Genomic DNA, 22,534 nt, shown 5'->3' with positions numbered 1-22,534 from the left:
TTGCATCAATCACGGGAAGCGAGTGGAATGCAGCAAGCGAGTGGCTTGCTGCATTCCACTTGCTTTCCGTGATTGATACAAATGGAGATATTAGAGTAATTGTATTCTTCACTCAAAACTCTTCACGACCTCAACTGATTCTGTGGTTGTGGCCAGATTCTCCTTTAAAAATTTGCTGTACTTCCGTGACCGCTGATGAAAACCGCTAGGGATATCTACCTGAGAGTTATCTAACATAAAGTGATAGATTACTGATGTTTGACATCGATTTCTATGACCCTTGCCTGCCCAGAATTTAAACTACAGGCGTCTATAACATTAGGAGCAGCACAGACTCACTCTCTTCCATTCGGAAGGCCCATATTTGAGACAAACAAACATTTACATCAGTCCAATTGAGATTACATTGGTCTTTTATACAGTTCACAATTGACAACTGTCCTGAAGAGGGTCTCGCAAAGTTGCATTTAGGAGACCGAAACGTCGACCTCCACCTCATCTATCTTTTGTTCCATTCAGATTGATATTGATTTTGGATAGGTGTATTTAGGTTCGGTTGAGTCATTTGTCAATGTATTTTTTATTGACCTGCAGACCTAATTATCTTTGAATTAATTGTATCTGTATATCAAATTATCGACCTTTCATTATTTGATAAATTCTTTTTTCAGTACACCTTTGTTATTTATGTTTTGTGTATGTTGTTTCTGATCAATGACTATATATTATTAGTTATTTGATTTCTGATGAATTAATTTCACAAAAGGATTATTTACTCATTATTGTGACCATGACCGTTGCTTGAACTGCTTGGCCGGTCTTTGTCTACATGACACCAAAGGTTCAGTAGACTGTAGCATCTCTTGCAGCATTGTTTCCCATGGCTTATACCCAAACAAGTGTGCACCACATTAAGAACTAAAGAACAGGGGGTAACTAGGTGCACAAGAAAAGTGATTCCAGAATAAATAAATGAAACAAACCAAAATAAAGATCAATGCCCAGACAATTTATCTTACAAACATTGCGACAAGACGCTCAGATCCAAAAAAAATTAAATTTTAAACTGGTATTAGCGCCTTGAGGCCCTCACGGGTGAGTAGTGCGCTTAAAAAAAACCCTGATTGATTGTGATGCAAGAATAACCGGTGAATAAAAAGGGCTTATTAATCATGTGAAGCACAATAACAGACTAAAGACAGAAATACAGTGTGGCAAATAAAAGAAAATCACTGGATAAAAGATCTTGGTTGTACAACATTCAATTAAATAGCCTCAACTCAGACTTGCTGTAAATTTAAGCAAATTCATATGGGTTGGTGTTTCCACCCAATTACAGTAATGAATTCATCATCAGGTCTTTCAAATTAAAAAAATGCATCAGAGATAAGGGCCTGGGTAAAGGTGCCAATTTAAAAGTTGAGGTTTCCGCATCACAAATGAACAAACAACAAAAGCAGTATTGCCAGTAAATCTGCAGGGTGCCCCTTCCCTTATACCTACCCGCTTCCTCTCTAGCGAGCCTCTCTTTGCTGCAAGAGATGAACGCATGGAACCCCTTTTATACCCTCACATCACCCACCAAGCCCACATCCCTGCACCACAGGTGAATGTGCACTGCTTTATTGCAGGTAAATAATTACAAATAAAGCACCCCCTAGCTACTACTCCAAGTCACAGCCTAAACTTCCCACATGCTAGTTGTACATGTGAAGGGGAGAAAGGTTAAGGGTATTCTGTTATGGTTTCACAGTTTGGGCATGTTAGGGCCTAGGGTCAGGGCCACTGCCCTTTTGCACCATTCCTACAATGTAAAGTACATTAAGACCTCTGTGGTCTATTGATGTCATTTAGCAGCAAGATGAGTTTTGTGGGGAGAATAAATCCGAGATACTTCAATTAAAACTCCAACTTCCACGGGACGTAAATACTTGACAAATGCACTAAGTTTAGTTTTCCTAAAAGTAGGTCTGCAGTTTTTTTTAAAGATACAGTTGCAGAAATATTTTGAGAAAAAAATCCATTATAATTTGAAGTTGTGGTTGAACTCGAACCATTGTATTTCATACCTAATTTTGTAACTTGACAAAGGGGTTGCAAATAGGCACACGTTTTATAGTGACTTATACCACATTTGATAGTACAAGGCGTTTTGTTGTTTCATGCCCATCAAATTTCCCAGGTGCAGAAATGAATAAAATATCCAGTCCTGATTTAAAGGTCTCTCCTAGCTGTAGAGGTGTGATTTTGAATGGCCTCATGTGGATTATCCCAAATACTTACAGCTGGCTCAGAACTGCGCCGCCCCCCCCCCCCCAAGTTCTATTAGTTGTCCTAGTTACTCTAATTTCCTGGATTCTTCTATGATGACAACTTACCCTTCTTATGTTTGCTCCTCCCATGGAGCATAGTATCTGTACAGTGCTTTAGACTGACTGACATACTTCTTCACGGTTTACTTTGAATATTTTTTTTTCTCCCTCGATAAGCACTCAGAGTTCACAAGGCTTCCAGCTCATCCTCGTGTGCTGCTCCTACCACCAAATTCCAACCATACTCCACATCGCACCTCTATGCTGCTTTCTACTCCACTAACCCTTCTTCACCAACTCAGACTTAATTTTATTTAAGTACGAATACTACTGCTGCTCTCTACTGAAGAAGGGCTAAACCCAGAAACAAGTGTCTAGAGATATACATTAATGTCTGCACAAACTTCGTACTGCATTTACCAGGATACAAAGAGGCAAACTGTGCTGGGATGTGAGGCAGTGTGCTCCCAACCTCCTTTCTGTTCAAAAGGCTCCCTTGAGGCAGCAAGCTGACGAGCTGTGTAGATGTGCCATTGAGTGGTACTGTGACCTGAGAGGAATTTGGCAGCATTTCCAGCAACCCCAGATGACTGCTTTTGCTTTCTACTACTGCTGCGCTCTACTGAAGAAGGGCTGAACCCAGAAACACGTGTCTGGAGATGTACAGCAATGTCTGCACCAACTTTGCTGAAAAACTACAGCTAAATTTCAAGGACCCACCCACATAGCAGGGCACACCCTAGATATTATCTTTTCGAACTCCCTCTCCTTACTTGTAAGGCCCCAAAGTCAGCCACCTGGACTGACCATGAAATCATCGACTTCCATCTAAAAGGCCCCAGAGAACCCCCCAGCCCATTCCATCTAAACTAACCACCTACAGGCAATGGCATAAAGTCAATCCAACCGCCTTTGCATCTGCTTTTACACCCCCCAAATACTTACCAGGGACTGACACCAAAGACAAGCTCGCCAACTTTAGCAAATCCATCCTAGCTACCATTAACCTGATAGCCCGAAAATTAGGCACCACTAAACCCAGAGCAACGAAGGCGCCCCGATTTTCTCTAGAACTCCACAATGAAAAAAACAAGTGCAAAAACCTTGAAAGGAAATGGCGCCGCACCAACCGCTCTACCCACAAAGAGAAGTACAGGGTTGCCCTCACCCATTACCACAAAAACATTAAGCGCGCCCACAAGCTGCATATAGCCACTCAAATTGACCAAGCTGAAAACTCCCGAAAAGCCCTGCACCAAATCCTTAAATCCTTCACTAACCCTAAAGCTTGTGAATCAGACGAAATCCCCTCCCAAGCGCTATGTAACATCAGCAATCACTTCGTACAGAAAATTGACGCCATATACAATACAAATCGCCTCCACCAACCCCCCCCTCCCACAGCTCCCCTCTGTATCCCCTCACAAAACAAACACCTCATGACACACTCCCCCCCGCTAACCCAAGAGGAAACTGAAAGAAAAATGCATACAATAAAATCCGGAGCCCCTCTTGATCTCATTCCCGCCAAAGTCACGTCATCTCTTGCACAACAACTATCCGAGTCAGTCTGCTCCCATCTAAACCAATCCATGGTGGAAGGATATCTTCCCCCTTCAAGGAAGGCGGCCCAAGTCATCCCCATACGGAAAAAAAAACTTCCCCACAGAGAACCTCACTAATCTCCGCTCCATCTCCCTCTTACCATACATGAGCAAAGTCTTGGAAAAACATGTCAACAAACATCTCTCCAAACATATCGAGACCGCTGGCTACTTGGACCCATCCCAATCCGGTTTCCGACCCAAATATAGCACTGAGTCAGCTCTAGTGGCCGTTACCGATAACATCAGGCTCACCCTAGACCAGAACCAGCCCACCCTCCTAGTGCTATTAGATCTCTCCGCCGCTTTCGATACGGTCGACCACCAGACTTTGCTCATGAGAATGAGGGAAGCAGGGATCGGGGGAGTGGCCCTGAAATGAATGATCAGCTTCCTTTCGAACCGGTCTCAAACCATCAACCTTAGCCCTTACAGCTCCAAAGCACAAGAACTAACCAAGGGGGTGCCGCAAGGATCTTGCCTAAGCCCCACTATGTTTAATATCTACATAGCCCCCTTTGCAGCTCTTTTAAGGAAGCATAGGCTTGTCCCCAGATCTTACGCGGACGACACCCAACTCACCTTCACATTCAACAAAACCTCTCAGACCGCCCAATCCACCTTCTCCGCCGGCATGATAGCAATATCCTAATGGATGGAAAGCAACTACCTCCCGCTAAATGCCGGGAAGACAGAGGTTCTGCTTTTCGGCGATGCCCCTCTATGTTGGTCCCCCCCACTGGAGGCCCCCAGAACTTGGGAAGGCCCCTTCCCCAGCAACCACCGTTAAACACCTAGGAGTGCACCTTGAACAGGCCCTCACTATGAAGAAGCATACCTCCCACACCGTGGGTTCATGCTTCCACATACTAGGCCTCCTTAGGAGGGCTTTCCCTTATCTACCAGACTCCAACAGAAAGACCTTGACTCAAACTCTAGTAATGAGTAAGTTGGATTACTGCAATGCCCTCCTGATCGCAGCCAACGAATCCTCCTTAAAGCGACTCCAAATGATACAAAACACAGCTGCCCGCCTGATACTAAATGCCCCTCATAGATCTCCATCCCTCCCCCTCCTTCACCTACTACACTGGCTACCCATACGGCAACGCGTGAAATTCAAGATCTGCTGCCTCACCCATAAAGCGAAATAGGGCAGGGGGGGGGGGGGGGGGGGGGGAGAACAGCCCCACATATCTGGCAGAGAGACTACAACCATACACTCCACTTCGGACTCTACGCTCAAGCTCCAAAGCCCTCCTCCACACAACCAGAATGAAAAAAAAACAAGGACTGGAGGAAAGTCCTTCTCTCTCCAAGCCCAGCTTATAGGGAACCAGCTCCCTCTTGCCTTGAGACAATGCCCTGATCACTGGAATTTTAGGAAAACCCTGAAAACATTTCTGTTTTCGGTCTAGCTACTGATTTCGTTGCATGTCCTGAGCGCTGAGATACCCCCTCGGGGGGGATTCAAGTGCTATACATAAAAAAATGTTTTTTAAAAATCAAATCAAGGAAGCACTAATCTTGTATTGCATTTACCAGGATGCAAAGGGGCGTGCTGGGATGTGAGGCAGTGTGCTCCCAACTCCCTTTAAGAACCAATAGTAGTCCTTTAAAATCAGTACTTTTTTGTGTGACATTTCTTGGAGAGCCCGTCTGCCCTCAACCTGCAGCCACTGAATGGCCCAGTCCCAATCCCATTAGGATGTATATTGGAAATTCACGCATCATTGAGACACATTTTTCTTTTCGGATGATTCTGCTTTTTACCAGTGCTGTACAGCATCACCAAAAACATTGGCAAAGCCCATGGATTCCAGAAGCAAGACCTATTGACTTTAACCTGGGCTGCAAATTCCAGATTTCATAGATCACAAGCATTGGCACCCTTTTATACAATGAGGGCTATAAGTTCCATAATAGAATGAACAACTTGGAACGGATGAGAAACTCGCAAATTAACCTAGGAAACTTGAGGGGTGCTGTCTGAATAATATTAAGATGTGTAGCACTAAGGTTACAAGGTAACCTCCTAAAATATTCTAGTCTACTATTTGTAGTTCACAATGGAGGATGATAATCTTAGAATCTGAAACAATATGAGAGATATTTACATAAGTATTAGTCTTATTTATTCAGTATGATTGACAACCAGGTAAGGAGAGACTTACCTGTTGATATAGGAGCTCGGGCTGGGACACATCGCCTGTACAATTTGAATGAGATTTGATACAACAGCTTTCAGGAACACTTCTATTGGTGGAATGCAGGTGCCAGGGCTCCTCAGTCCAATCAGTGTAATTACGTACACCGCAACACTCAAGCTACATGGAGAAGAGAAAACAAAAAAGCATTACAACACCAAAAGTTAAAAATCTATACTGAAAAAGTGACATTTACTTTGTTTGCGATTAGGTAGCCAACATTGCGTTTTGAAAGGAAAGTCAGTGATAATGTTATTCTTGTTCGAAAATACTGTGAACATTGCTGTATTAGAACATTGGAATGTGGAGCACTCCATTGACGACAAAGGAGTGCTCCGTGCTTCTACGGGCCGGTAAAGGCCCGCAAAGCAACATTCCAATGTGTTCACAAAGGCCTCTCGGAGCAAGAGGGAATTTAAATCCCCTCCGGCTTTGAGTAGCCTTTGTTTTGTTTGTTAGAACATTCTGCCCTCTAGTGGCAATACGTTCTAATAGCCTTATAGCCCTTCGTAGCTGGGCTATACCGGCTATTAAAGGCTATACCGGCTATAATAAATGCTCCACTTGAACACACCATTGATGTTGCTCAGGTAGACCACAAATTCATTTTTGGTATTCCTCGGTACATAGTGGAGTTCATGTAGCTCTACAGCACAGACAAGAATACTGTAGGAAATCTACCTTTTCTGCATGGCCACCATGGATTTTTCACTTTTTGGTGGCTTTTTACCTCTGCTAACCAGTAGGAAAGTTTACCTTTAAACATTGTCCTAATTGAGATCATTAACTTGACAAGTCCCAAGTATATGGTACAAAGGGTACCGAGCACCATGAAGTTAAGTGCCACTAGTGGACTGCAGCACCTATTGTGCCACCCACTATAGTTGCAGTGTAACCATTGCTTCAGACCTACCATTGTAGCTTGACTATAGCAATGTAAAATTGCAATTCAACTTGTGAAAATAAGTTCCTTTAACAGGCCAAACATTTATTTTTATATATTCATGTGACCCACTGCCCGCATGGTATTTTAAAAGTAGGACATGTAGAAATGTGATTTAAGATGACTCAGCAGTGATTATCACCGAATAGCATTTTTCACTGTGTCGGGCCTAGGTGTTCTATGTAGAAAACCAGAGTATAGATTACATTCCCAACACAGTATCCTCTGGAATGGCACTAGCTGGAAAAATTAGACAATGATTTAACCGCATGCGTGCGGGCGGAATTCCGCTCGTACGCGGAGATTTTTAAAAGCGCATGTTACGTGACGAGCTGGGCTCGTCATCAGCGTGCGAGGAGGCTACCTCATGACGAGCCCAGCTCGTCATCAGCGTGGAAGGTGTTAATAGTTAATAAAAAACAAATTCAGTTGTGAAGTTGAACTTTAATAAATATTAAGGGAAAGTAACGTTTTACCCTCACTGGAGTTCCTGAGGCTTATTTGCTCTCCGATTTCTCCCCGCTTGTTATCAGCATGTGAAAAGGGTGTGAAATTCCTCCCTGGATCAACACAATAGGTCACTGGGATGAACAGGTTGACCTGAATCTGGATGAATCCTTTGAGCGAAGGAAGAAGAGTGGAGGGGACGGGTGCGGGGGGATTGGAGCAGCTTCTTTGATTTTAGTGTCAAATCTTGCTGAAGCATCAAATCCTGCTTTAGAGGTCTGCTAGGTTTACGTAGATCCCTTTGGGCACAGTTGAAAGGTAGTGAACAGGATGCCAAGAAGCTTTGTATATTAACTTTGGTGGAACAGTGGCTACTTCGAACGGGATTTTAGTGTTCAATGTGGGAGGGCACTTAGAATACCATAGCACACTCCGCATATATCCCCAGCCCTCAGATATCAAGTTTAGTGTGCTCGAAGACTTCCGCCATCTTGAAAATGCCCAGAGTAGGTAGGGTTGGCCCCAGAAACCGTTGTCCTATTGGTTAGAGCATGGCCAGGAGTCCTTTCCACTGGCTAGCTCATGCTAGGTACAAACAGGGCACATGCAGGCATCCATTTCAGTACACTCCTAGACCCAAGGAAGATTAGAAGAGGACTAACTGACCTGACAGAACCCTCAAAGGATTGGAACTGCTTTCTTCTACTAACAAAGAAGTGGACTTCAAGGGGCAGAAGGTTGACATACTGGTAAAACTATATGGACACAATCTACAAGACGCCTAGGTCTTCAACTCCACAGTTGACCAGTTTCAATTGGAACTGGATTCACCTCTCTTATTTGGCCCGAGACTGACACTCTGAAGCCCCAAGTGTGCCTCCCCTGAAGTCTTGGGGGGCTTTAGAAGTGTACTACGTGGTGGATTTGGACTTAAATGATTGAAGTTAGAGGCAACATTTTTGTCCAAGGCACACCTGGTTAGTGTATCTGAACATCACTCCACAGCAGTCCATGTCAAGTTGCACCTACAACTGGCCGACCTAGACCACAGACTATCAATGCAATTATGTGCTTTGTGTTACTATTCCTACTTAAACCTTTAAAAACTCACATCTCCAGGTTCCGCCTATTGCATTCTTTTGTCATGGTTTATAAAGGTTACTTTATATTCCAATTTGGTTTAGGATTTTTATTGTTTTGCATTTTGACTTTGCGTTTTGGTACTGCATAAATAATTGACACTTTGCCCTAAATTGAGCCTTTCGGCTCTGTGCCACGGCTACCAGAGGGTTGAACTCAAGTTCATTTAGGGACATTCAGGGTTCACAAACACAAAACAAGTGAGAGGGGGCCCCTTAACCACCAAAGGGGTAGGGCACCAAATAGGCTGTAGTCAAGAACAGATCCCCTTTAGGTATACTTCACACAACAGAGCCAAACCACTCTTCACATCCAAACTATTACCAGAGCATAACACCAGCAAAGGCTCAATATATCCACAATATAAAAATATTTTATTAAAAATCTTCAAATACTTTAGAAAAAAAAAAGACTATACATCATTAAAAAAGATAAAAACACACATAATTCAATCTACAAAATTGATCATAGGGAGAAATTGCTAGAAAAAAGACTTTCTAATCAACAAAAGGCTCAGACACTAGATCAAGATCATCTTTGAGACAAACAGTTTTATACATTTGATATTAGCAGTTCACAAAAGTCACCACAATCTACAGTGTGCCTTTTAATAGTATGCGTCAACGAGTTTCGGTGGCTGTCTATTCAAACAAGCATTTGCAATGCAACAGGTCTCGCATTATGAAAGTTTGAGCTATTGGTCTTGTAAATGACAATTTTTTAAATTTATGTGTTGGTTTTGAAAATAGCTAAATTAATAGCTTTGTCATTTACAATGCCAATAGTTTTAATTTTCGCAAATGTGACACCTGTAGCATTTGTAATGCAACATGTTTTGTATTTACGTGACTTAGATGTATTGACATTACAAATAACAGCTTTTAATTTTTTTAAAATAATTAATACTTAAATAAAAGTGATTGTAATTTATAATGGCAATAGCTTAAACTTTTGTAAATAACGTTTGTGAAGATTATGTTCAGCGTATTTTATTGTGATGAAAATCCAAGAACAGAAGTGAAATATTAACATATTTTTGTGATATTTGTAATAAAGCTTGAAACATTGAGAGAACATAATTGAACCAGTTGTTGTTGAATGGTTGCGCTGAGTGATGCTGGGGTGGCGCTGAGTGGTGGCGCTGAGTGGTGGTGTGGTGGCGCTGAGTGGTGGGGTGGTGCTGAGTGGTGGTGTTGTGGTGCTGAGTGGTGGTGTTGTGGTGCTGAGTGGTGGTGTGGTGGTGCTGAGTGGTGGTGCTGAGTGATACTGGGGTGGTGCTGAGTGATACTGAGGGGGTGAGGGTGGGTGTGAGGGAGTTTGGGAGGGTGAGGGGATGTGAGGGGATGTGAGGGGATGTGAGGGGATGTGAGGGGATGTGAGGGGATGTGAGGGGATGTGAGGGGGTGAGTGAGGGGGTGAGTGAGGGGGTGAGTGAGGGGGTGAGTGAGGGGGTGAGTGAGGGGGTGAGTGAGGGGGTGAGTGAGGGGGTGAGTGAGGGGGTGAGTGAGGGGGTGAGTGAGGGGGTGAGTGAGGGGGTGAGTGAGGGGGTGAGTGAGGGGGTGAGTGAGGGTGAGAGGTTGTGAGAGAGGGTGAGAGGTTGTGAGAGAGGGTGAGAGGTTGTGAGAGAGGGTGAGAGGTTGTGAGAGAGGGTGAGAGGTTGTGAGAGAGGGTAAGGGTATGTGAGGGTTTTATGTGGGACTTGTCAGTTACAAATGGAGGCTTTGCAGAGTGTGCACATTTTCGTGCACTAAACCATGCCAGGGTGTGGAGGAGCAGGCGTGCACAGGATAGAGTCATGAAAGAGGGCCGTGTAAACACCCACAATGTGGATGAACATTTTCAATTTCTTTCCCTCGGTTTCACATATTTTTAAATGTATGCTGGGCTGGTCCAGGTGTAAAAAGTGCTGAACGGCGAAAAGTTAGTTTGAACTCCCCGCGTTTTTTAGAAAGTTATGGAGTGGAAGGAAATATTGACTTTGGATGGTAATGAGAAAGGAAAAGAGCGTCGTTTTATATGTAACCTATGCGCACACCTACACATTTGAAGGATACGGTCTGGCACTCAATAGTTACTTTCCATTTTGGGAGGTGTTAGTCTATTAAATCGAGATTTAAGACTTTATTTGAAGTGGGCCCTGTGGCCATATTTTATATCAATTCTCCTTTTCAGCGCACGTTCATTCAAGCAGGAAAACACGACCACCAAGGGAGGGTAGTTCATTTATTAATTATGTATTTATTTATTTATGGCTCTTGTCATGTCACAGAAGCCTTAAATCACCAGCAACAAAACCAATGAACGGATGGGGGAGGAGTTTTAACATTAATCCTCCCCTGAGCAGGTGCTCTGCATCCCAGTGGATAGAGTTGCCAATCGGTGGAAGACTTCAGTGTGCAGAACGCAACTTTTCATAATACCCAGTTCATACAAGTGCCTAGAGGTTTGCAGTGTTAATAATACTGCACCTCTCAACAGCGTCCATTTAACACAAGCTCCTAGTAGCCTTTCAGGTTGCAGTGTCAATAACTCTGCGCTTCTCACAGCACCCAACTCAAGCAAGCGCCTAGAGGTCCTTCAGCTTGTTTTGCGGATAACGCTGCATATGGAATGGCCTCTAGGCGCTTGTATGAACACGGTTCTGGTGAAACGTGCTGATGTATTAGCACCACAGTCTCGTGGTACTGTAGGCGCGTTTATGATAAGTGTGATGCGGAGAAGCAATTTTTAGCGCTGCATAGTGAATGGCCTCTAGACACCTGTATGAACAGGGTGCCGGTGAGAAGGGCTGATTTATTAGCAGTGCAGTCTCAACCCGCCGTAGGTACTAGTATGGTAAGCGTATGAAGTACCGAATTATTAGCACTGCATATCGTAAGGCCTCTTAGCGCTCGTGTGAAACACGAGCTATGAGAGGTACAGATTAATTAGCCCTGAAACTGAATGTCCGCTACGGGCAGGGGTGAATTGTGTGTAGGTGATAGGTAGAGACGTGCTTACCAGGCAGAAGCACTGAATGATAGGGAATCTGAAAGGCCTCTAGGGACCTATAAAAAAAAAAAACATACATACATACATACATACATACATACATACATTGAAAAGAGTGTCCTTCGTGAAAGTAGCCACACATCAGGTAGGTATAGACTTAGCGCTTTATTGATGGAAGCTGCAGCGTCCTTATGAAACAAACATCGAAATCAGAGTCCAGCGTCCTTATGAAACAAACATCGAAATCAGAGTCCATCTGCCGACGCGTTTCGTGCAATCTGTGCACTTCTTCATGGGCGGACTGTTTAAGAAAGCATTCAGCAAAGTACAGCACCTGTTTGTCACGTGTCTCTCTTCCAAGTGGGTGGAGGCCCCGCCGTGGTTAACCACGGAACCTGCTGGCGCCTAAACACATCAGCGAGGAGGTGCAGGAGGAGCGCGATGGGAGTAGGATGGTGTAGCAGCCTAATTTGATAAACGGCATCAACCCACTGGGGATTTTACAAAGTGTTTGATTTGAAGACAGCACCACAGCAATTCACTTGAATTAAACTCTACAGCACTACGTCGACCAGGAGGCAGTGCGAGTGCCTCCACCCACTTGGAAGAGAGACACGTGACAAACAGGTGCTGTACTTTGCTGAATGCTTTCTTAAACAGTCCGCCCATGAAGAAGTGCATAGATTGCACGAAACGCGTCGGCAGATGGACTCTGATTTCGATGTTTGTTTGTTTCATAAGGACGCTGCAGCTTCCATCAATAAAGCGCTAAGTCTATACCTACCTGATGTGTGGCTACTTTCACGAAGGACACTCTTTTCAATGGATATATATATACATACACACACACACACACACACACACACACACACACACATACACATATATATACATATCGGTTGTGGTGACGAGGTGCTCAGTTACCAGCAATGCAAACAGAATGAACTCTAGTCACTGGTTTGAACTGGGCGCTGTGCGATATATCAGATTGTTACCAAGATAATTTGAACGTGCTTCCTAGATCACACAAGGATGACAGGTTGAGGGAACAACAGTAGCCAAGCCTGTGACCACGGGGCCACACACGTCCCTGCACTGGGGCAGCAAGTAGTCTGGTCATCTGCCCGACCCAATGGAATGTGCCTGTGGAGCAGAGGTCTTCATCTGTGAGCTGGATGGGTATCCAAGGGACGTGAGGCTGTGGCAAAGAGGAGGGCAGGCGGGTGGTAGGGTTGAGGTTTCTAATGGCACGGCTTTCGCAGTCACTTAACACCTCTCTCTAAACAAAGAAGTGAGGCAGGGGAGCCCAAGTACAAAAAGCGGCCGCAAAATGCATTCCTTTGAAGTGTGAAAGGCGGGAGCCCATTGGCGGGTGAGCAGCAGCCTTTAATGTGTGAGCGAGTGGGAGGGAACACCTTATGGGGTGTGATTAAGAAGTGAGCTCAAGCGCGCGCTGGGGGAAGCGTCGCGCTTGAGTAACTCACATGCATTGGGGACAATCCTCTCTGCTTTCAAGAGCTGTTTTGCCTACTATACTCTCGCCGAACAACGCATGTGCGTTGGTTCAGCGAGACCTAAAAAACACCTTTCTCAGGGCAAGATATAATCACTCCCACATGGACATATGAATCTGTAAAGGTATCAGGATACACATCTAGTTGCCACGGCAGTACAATTTACTAGCAGGCCCAATTACAGGGATTATATAATCTTTCCATGGCGCATACCCTTCGGATATAGGAGTGAATCTTTAGGTTTTAATGAAAGTCCCAGTAGTGATGATCTAGTAGAGAGACGTCAGTCCTTGCCGCTTCAAATTATGTTGCGCTTTTTTAGTCTGGCTTGTGTGTTGATAAAATGTCCAGTGTTTATTTGTGAAAAAATAATAATATCTTCACAGATCTCTTAAAACCAATCCTCTTTGTGGATTCAAGAGATGTAACCAAATCAGGCCAAGCGTGTGGTTTCTTATTCTACACGATACGGCCAACAATCGGAGTGGAAAACATCAGAGGTCAATAAAAGTTTTATCAACCTCAGATTAATTTTAAGAAATCTGTGAAGATCTCTTTTTAAAAAAAAATAAGCACTGGACATTTTATCAACACACATGTTTAACACTCCGTCCATCATCCCCTTTGTTTTTGCTTTGTTTGCCCTAAGTTGGCAGGGTATGCCCAGACGTGAGTCTCTTGCTCACTTTGCCACTGGATTCAAGCTAGCCTGGCTGATTAGCCAGAAACCGGTCCCAGGATGCTTGTTTCCGGTCCAGGGAAGGCATGGCTTTGCATTTCGGGCTGGACTGTTCCCATGAGGCACAGGGTCCGACTGATTTGCATATAGCCAGGTCTGAACTGGGGTGGCAGAGTGAGCTAAAGCATGATGATGAATTAAAACCAGATCAGATGTCTGGGGGTGCGTGCTTGCAATGTTCAACACTCTGTTCAACACTCTGTCCATCATCCCCTTTGGTTTTGCTTTGTTTGCCCTAAGTTGGCAGGGTATGCCCAGACATGGGTCCCTCAATCAATCAGGACACTTGTAAAGCGCACTACATACCCGTGAGGGTCTCAAGGCGGGGGGGGGGGGGGTGCTGCTACTGATTGAAGTGCCAGATCTGGAGTAGTCTTCTGAAGGCCAGCAGGTCTTGGGTCTGCCGTAGGTTGGTGGGGAGGGTGTTCCAGGTCTTGGCGGCGAGGTGGGAGAAGGATCTGCCTCCGGCTGTCGTTCTTCGGATGCAGGGGAGAGGTTGGCAGAGCGGAGCTTGCGGGTGGGGGTGTAGAAGTGGAGTCATCTGTTGAGGTACGCTGGGCCAGTGTTGTGGAGGGCTTTGTGTGCGTGGATGAGGTGCTTAAAGGTTATCCTCTTGTTGATGGGGAGCCAGTGTAGTTCTCTCAAGTGAGGGGTGATGTGACTTTGGCGGGGGATGTCGAGGATCAGATGTGCCGAGGTGTTCTGGATGCGTTGCAGCCGTCTCAGGAGCTTGGCCGATGCTCCTGCATAGAGGGTATTACCGTAGTTCAGCCTGCTGGTGACGAGGGCCTGGGTGACTGTTCTTGTTTCAGTGGGGATCCACTTGAAAATCCTACGTAGCATTCAGAGGATGTTGAAGCATGAGTTGGAGGAGACGGTGTTGGCCTGCTTAGTCATGGTGAAGGGGGAGTCGAGGATGACCCCTAGGTTGCATGCGTGGTCTGTGGGTATCGGAGCAGTTCCGAGTGTGGTCGGCCACCAGGAGTTGTCCCAGGCCGAAGGGGTGGACCCAAGGATGAGGCCCTCAGTCTTGTCCGAGTTCAGCTTCAGTCAGCTGTTCCTCATCCAGTCGGCGACTGCCTTCATTCCTTCCTCCCTTGATCACTTTGCCACTGGATTCAAGCTAGCCTGGCTGATTAGTCAAAAACCGGTCCAAGGATGCTGGTTTCCGGTCCCGGGAAGACATGGCTTGGCAGTTCGGGCTGGACTGTTCCCATGAGGCACAGGGTCAGACTGATTTGCATATGGCCATGTCTGAACTGGGGTGGTGGAGTGAGCTAAAGAATGATGATGGATTAAACCCAGATCAGTTGACTGGGGGTGAGTGCTTGCAATGTTCAACACTCCGTCCATCATCCCCTTTGGTTTTGCACAATACTGCTAAGGCATACGGGGTAATATTATGGGTCCACAGTCAACTATAATAAGCCATTTAACATAGTATGACTATGAATGAATGAAACGGATCTTATCTTGCGCAAAACTTAGCCCAAAGGGCGTCAAGGCGCCTAAATCAAATATAACAGCTAAGCCCCCTACACTACATTCAGCAGCATACTCTCATTGATAGGCCCTCTTGAAGAAGAAAGTTTTGAGAGCTTTTTTAAATAGCTCAATTGTGGAAAGGGTTTTTATATCCAGAGGGGTAGAGTTCCAGAGCTGAGGGGCAACCACAGAAAACGCTCTGGCTCCCCATCTGGCAAGTTTAAAGCGCGGAACAACCAATTGACAGAGTCCCGCAGAACAAAGGCCTCTTGTAGGAACGTAGCGCGTAAGAAGAGAGCCAATGGCACTGGAGGAACCTTCTGTCACCGCTCTGTAAGCTAAGCACAGGATTTTAAAAGAGATATATATATATATATATATATATTCCTCCAAGACAGTTCCTCTGCGGGAGATTATGCAGCGCTCACGCATGTGCGGTATCCTGCGGCAGAACCAAGCCGCTATTATCCTCAAAACTTTCTCCCAGCTGGGAAATACGGGTCGCACAGCCAACTTTGGATTTTAAACAGTAATCCTTTTTATTTCACTCATTTCCAAGGGCAACAGGCACAGAGATCTACGCGTTTCGGTGTCACTCCACCTTGCTCACGATCACTGGGCAATGTATATATATACATACATATATACACACACACACACACACACTTCTATACTATATATATATATATATATATATATATATATATATATATATTATATATATAGCTATACATATATATACATATACACATATATATATATATATATATATATATATATATATATATATATATATATATATAGCTATACTATAGCTGGTAATGCTCCACAACATTCTTTGGTGGTCTGTCACCCAAATAGAAACGCGCCTAAAAGGATTGCAGCCATATAAGCATTGCACAGAAGCTTTGGGGAGCACAGAAGGACTCTTATTGCTACAACGTACACCCAATCAGCCTTTCCTCATCTGGAGCCATGCAAAAAGTGAGTTGGTTGGATTCGGTGATGCAGCCAAGGGATACTGCGGACAAGCTCCTTCTAACCTTAAGACATAATTCAGGCTTCTCTTTTCCAACATTTCAACTCTGCAGCAGTCCAAGTAGAAGTTCAACTGGTAGAATGATGATGTTCAGCAAGTTAATAAGAGGTTGGCCTTCCAGCGAGAGGATGCTCCTGTTGCTGTTCGAGACTTAGTCTTCAAACAAGCTTAAAGTTAACTATATCTGCCTGTTGAAGTACACTTCAGACTCCTTGGGTCTTCAAGTACAAAAAAAGGGGGGGGGGGGGAGACTAAGCCTAGAAGTCTCCTTGGTTGGATCTAGCTTTCTGTCTTATACAGTTACTTCTACAACTTAAGTTTGTGCCTAGGTCTTATCTCATTGAAGAATCTTTCAAACTTCAAAGTTTCACCACATGGCATAGCAGTCACAATCTCAGCCCCCTCATCCTCTCTCTGGAGGATTGTAATTTATACAGGAGTCAACAAGTTGCTTTTATGGTTACCTTTTTCTGGAGCTTGTCAACCTGTCTGCTGTTAATGTCAGGAGAACTACCATTGTATTTGAGGAATACATTCTCCATTGACCTCAGTTCGTATTCGATCTGAAACAGAAATAAGAGTTTACTCTATATAAAACTCGATAAATAAAATAAATAAAGAGCAGACGTGCAGTTGTAACCAACGTATATCAGAAGGATAACCTGCTCAAACTGTAGGATACCTACAATGGATGTTTGTCATACTGCTTTGTGTAACACACTTTCCATTACTATGGCCTTGTAATATGGTGCACAAGTAGGTTACACACCCCACATTCTTATAGAGAATGGTATCGTTGAATACCAACACCTAATTAGGTTTGCTGAACGGTTTATCAGTAGTATTCAGAACGGATCAGCCAGAATCACTCAAAAAGGTGCATAATTTGCAATAACACCCCCAAAAGTCACAGATCATTCCTGGAAAAAAATCTGAAAGCTAAAAATAGGGCAAGGCATTGCAAATACAAATACTTAATGTTACCCAATGCGCACATCTTGGGGAAAAGGTCTCCACATAAATGTTATGGCACCTTTTTTTTTTTCTTTAATTTGCCAGCAAAATATTTTTACACATGAAACCCTTTCTAATTTTGGGGGCATTTCTTGCCCATTCAAGCCCAAACATGTATTGGCAATGCCAGTAGGCCTGGCTTTTGAATGAAATTGCATCCTCAATAAAGGATAGGTTTAGGTATTCACTAAGTCATTACACATGCTGTTGGTCGCTTATCGTAGCTCTCATGTCTCATTGCATCAACCCGCCGACTTATTCTTGCACTAATCTATTTGCACAGTTGCAATAACTCATATACTAACTCAACAACATGTGCAAGATAACCTACACAGAAACACGAATTGTGAACTTCCTCAAATATCAAAGGGAAGGCATCGCTTCAAAAAGGGCTTGTACGGGCTCTACTGGATACATACGGTTAAAGGCAAGCATACAGAAAAGGACATAATGATATAGTGAAATATTAGGATGCAAATGCCTGCCAGAATTCACAGGGGAAGAAATTCCACCATCTTCCTGCAATGGTGATGTACTGTCTTCTGTACACTTGATCTTTTCTAGGCAATCTCAGCAATAAGCGCCATTCATACATTATATAAAGGATAAAGATCACTGCTATATAGATAAGCCTTACGCCCACAGTTCCATAGCCTTATATAGGAAAAAGACCACATGTTTCTTGGCAAGGTCACTAAACTCCGATCACAACATGGATTATCTAAAATACTGTTTTTTTTTGTTGTTGTTGTTTTTTTTTTTAAACTTCGACCCCCATCCTTCCAGCTCACTTAAATCCTCACTCTTAACACTGCTACTGAAAATTCCTTGGGTTGGCTATATAAAATGTATTCCCAGAATCTGTATTAATGAAATTTAAAACACTAGTTTTCAGCAGTTAATTTTTGGCAAATAGGTTTTATGCATTTGGACACCAGTTAAACCTGGAATCGTTGTCTAATGTGTAGTTATATGCAGACAGATTTCTGGCAATCTTAAATGAACTCAAGCAGTACAAATAATTAACAAAATGCGGGTATACTAACATTACATAGATTACACAATTTAGTCTTTATAGACATTGAACCAAGTTCACTTTGTGCAATCTAAATCGGATTTTAGGGGATATTGTATATACATTACAGATCGCGAAGATTTTGACTTTGGCTTAGAGCATGGTGTCTATCAGAGATTAAACGAACAATTCACAATGGCATCCTTTTAGTACTGTGGCAAGTCTTTTTTTAGATAGTTCCATGAAATAAATTCATAATTTGGTGTTTTATTTATTGTATTTTTATGAATGCCACCACTAAGTTCCACTGTTTGTAATACGGGGAAGTAAAGTCCTAGATACAAATGAACTTTGATGCATTTAATGCAGATTGCACAAGTAATTTTGCCATATAGGAAATGTAACGATTGTGTATTTAAAGCTTATTTTAAAGAATATGCTTTCAATGTGAAATTGCTGATCTATTTGTTGAATTACACCTGCTGACAATGTGCTTTCCATGAGTGTATGCAAAATGTGATCTTTTTCAAACATTGACTATTAGGATTTTCCTTTGGATTAGTTGCCAATAATGGATCAATATCACGAATAGGATAAAAAACAATAAGACAAAAATAAATAATGGAGGAACGTTGATATTCTATTCAGTATAGTGGATAATTACGTTAATGTTTCACTTAATGTCAGACTAACAATAATTAATACCCAAACACCACCTAGATTAATTACAAATTGTCACTACTTACTCTGTTGGAATAGATGAAACCCAAGACTGCAGCAGATGCTTCCACACAAAGGAGGATAACAATGAAGTACATAAACTGTCAAATGAAAAGAATGAATTAGGAACTAGTGGTTTCTGGTAACAATGTCCTTTCAAATTCATCACTTTAGCAACAATCTCACAACGTGTTTTTACTTTTTTGTTTTTAATTATCATGAACACCAACAACTCTATTTGCTATAGATATATGATGACGTTTAGAGTTACAGGACAGAAAGATAGTTAAATGAATGGATGGAAATAAGCTATTGGAACCAAGATTCCATTTGTCATTCTGAAAACAATTTACAAAAAGGTAGGAGATTGTGTGATTTCAAGATAGTACAGCATGCAGTAAGATCATATTCAACTTTTATTTTGATGAAGTATTTTCTCCAAAGGTGCCAACATAATTTGCATGAAGAAAGAAGTAGGGTAGTGAACTGTTCTCTGCGGCACACTTTCCCTAGGTTTGATGAAATGCAAATCTCACAGGCTAACATGGTCATTGGTTTTGCAATAAATGTATTGAAGTATAGATCATACAATGCTAGACCTGTTATTTAAGATTTCAATTAACGGTAATTTCTTAGCATAGTGTTTTGCCAAAGGAAACTGCATCAAATTGGCACATTTTTGCTGCTCAATAATAGCCAGAGAAGACGTACTCTACCCTCTGCAAGATTTCACAGCACATATAAATCTGCTTCTATATTGACATTGTGTGTGATCGCCCTTTGGGAATTAAAAGATACACTGCAGTAGCTTCTATGAGCCAAATAATAAACTCAACAGGAGCATTGTCTTCTTCAGGATCAGAGTGTAAAGGGTCTCCACTTGTGCCATGAATCCAAACAAAGGCAAGGTTATCAAAGAAGCTAGCAACTGGGGCGAAGCAAGCCGCCTGGCCTTTTATTGAGGAGAGGTGTGGACTCCTAATGCCCTATTCGACAACAGCTTATATCCCAGAGATGGGCGAGGCAACTCAAACTTTTCTTTTGATCCAAAAAGGTCAAAGATTCCTATTGAGGGTCAGGAAATCAACTGGGTGTTACACCCCAAAAAATACTAGTGTGACAGCATATATTAACTATATTTCATCATCTTTGCCCTCTGTGATAGGAATTTGGAACGCAAGGCCACTTTCTCATCAACATGGGTAAAAATACAAAGTTGTTTCTTATGCTATATGATGGGTGAAGGTGGTTTTCTGTCTACTCATGATGGAGCGAGATTTAGAAATAAATTACATTTCAGCTCGCAAAGTTAATCTTCCATAATGATTAATTGAACTAATAATTTTTGCATGATCTGTATTAAACCAACCTAGAATAAAATCGCATTCACAAACATGCAGGTTTAACATTATGTGCTCTATGTTGCAGCAAGTACATTTTAAAAATAATTAACTAACCTTGTTTTGTTGGTCTATTGTCTTGTCAATATTAATTGCGGCTGTTTAATTAATGGCATGTGCCTATTTTATATGTGCTTTTGTATATGTTGTGTCTTTATTTTATACAGGTATGTGGAGAATCCTGCTGGACTAAATGAAGAATCGTAGATACAAACGCTGCTTTATTTGTGCTTCATGCTAGGTTACATAAAATAATGGGTTAACATTGACAAAGGAGGGTGGGTAACAGAACAAATTTTATTTCTTGCATTAATTATTCTTTTGTGTTTGTTTATATACTAGTTAACGTGAAAAGTGGTTTTGGGCCTAGTGCATTTGCAGTTGACAAAAGTTCTGCTCGGAAAAAGCAAGAGTCCAGCGTGAATAAGATTCTCTGCCAAAATGAATATGTGGAATGAAAATAAATAAACGTGATGAGCTGACTGTTCTTTTAGTCAGCGAGGCCAAGGCCAGGAACCGGCAGAGGAGTGTGACAAGCAAAGGAAGTTGTGGACATTTTATTAAAATGTTGCAAGTTGGAGGAAGCTTCACGACTCGAAAGCAGAGGACAATGGACTGTAAGAAAGAGATGGAACTAAGGTTCTGAAGAATGGGATGACATTATGGTCTGTCATTTGACAGCCAATTGAAATTCAGATCGAGCAGAAAGAATATCATTTTCTATGATTAGTTTAGTCAGAAAAGGTATAAAAACCCTTCCCTTGGTAAGCAGGGTGCTGCTGTTTGCTGTTCTTAGATGGACGTGACGTGCTGACGGACTGCATTTGGAGCACGTAATAACTTTTTTTAGGCCCTAAAGACTTTTATCCCTATTTCTTAATGGAGCAAGTGTAGTTAGGGACTTAGAATTTATCGTTGCCTTAAATACTTACAGCCTGATTCATCAATCTCCCGTTTTGCGAGCCCCTAATAGCGATTCATAAGGAATCGCTATTAAGGACTTGCAAAACGGGATTCATGTAGAAATTGCATAAAGAAATGCGATTCCTACACATTCCTTTATTGCGATTAGCAAATTGCTAATCGCAAATAAAGAATAACATACATACAGGCCCATAGGAATGAATGGGGAGTTATTCCTTATTAGCAATTAGCTAATCGCAAATAAGATAGCGATTTAAAGGGTGCCAGGGGTGTCCAAAGGACACCCTGTAGCACCCCTTAAATGCAAATTGAAACAGGTGTTGCGCACACACATGTCCAAAGGACATGTGCAACATGCAACTTAGAAAAATGCTTTTAAAAGCAATTTTCTAAGTTTGCTATTTACCACGAGGTTTGACCTCGCGGTAAATAGCGGGCCGAAATTGCAAATTCGCAATTTTTAAATGGATGATGAATTGCATTTAAGGAATCTCAAATAGAGATTCCTTAAATGTAATTCCTCGCAAAATAGCGAAATCGCTATTACCGATTTTTTTTTTGTGAAAACCTTTTATTGGTTTTATAACACAAACACAAACAACTTGCAAGGAGGAAGAAAAAGAGACATCAATATACACAACGTTGCATTACATGGTGCTGGAGCGGGAAGGACAATCCAATGAGCGTTCGTTCTATCGGGAAAGAGTTACACAATGGGGGGGGGGCAGAAGAAACAAATTGCAATCAGTATACAATAGTGTGTGGAGGAACCCTCGGGCTATTACCGATTTTTGCTTTTGGGATGATGAATCCCAAATGCAAAAATAGCGCTCGCAAAGGGCCAGATTCTCAGAATCTGGCCCTTTGCGAGCCGATTTCGGCTTGATGAATCAGGCTGTATTTTCTTTGAATTATGCTTTTGAATTTTACTTGAAACTGTCCTTACCCTATGCAAAGATTTTAATAAAAATGCTTTAATAAAAGATTTAATGCAAATTCTAAAAATAAATAGTTAATAAATATTTTCTTTGAAAAACAAG

General features: G+C 42.5%; 1 protein-coding gene across 1 annotated transcript in view; it reads right to left on the bottom strand.

Moving 5' to 3' along the window:
• The window catches only part of LOC144797818 (tetraspanin-3-like), a 104,095-nt gene that overhangs the window by 27,431 nt on the left and 54,130 nt on the right, over positions 1–22,534 (bottom strand). Inside the window, exons 3-5 of the mRNA XM_078668616.1 lie at positions 19,197–19,271; positions 16,886–16,984; positions 6,091–6,243 (exon numbers count right to left, since the gene is read on the bottom strand). Of these exons, the coding sequence (XP_078524742.1) occupies positions 6,091–6,243; positions 16,886–16,984; positions 19,197–19,271 (327 nt within the window). The remainder of the gene's footprint in view (positions 1–6,090; positions 6,244–16,885; positions 16,985–19,196; positions 19,272–22,534) is intronic.

This window comes from Lissotriton helveticus, chromosome 12, assembly GCF_964261635.1.
Source record: "Lissotriton helveticus chromosome 12, aLisHel1.1, whole genome shotgun sequence".
In the NCBI taxonomy this organism is placed as follows: Eukaryota; Metazoa; Chordata; class Amphibia; order Caudata; family Salamandridae; genus Lissotriton; species Lissotriton helveticus.
This window is presented reverse-complemented; position numbering and strand designations above follow the sequence as displayed.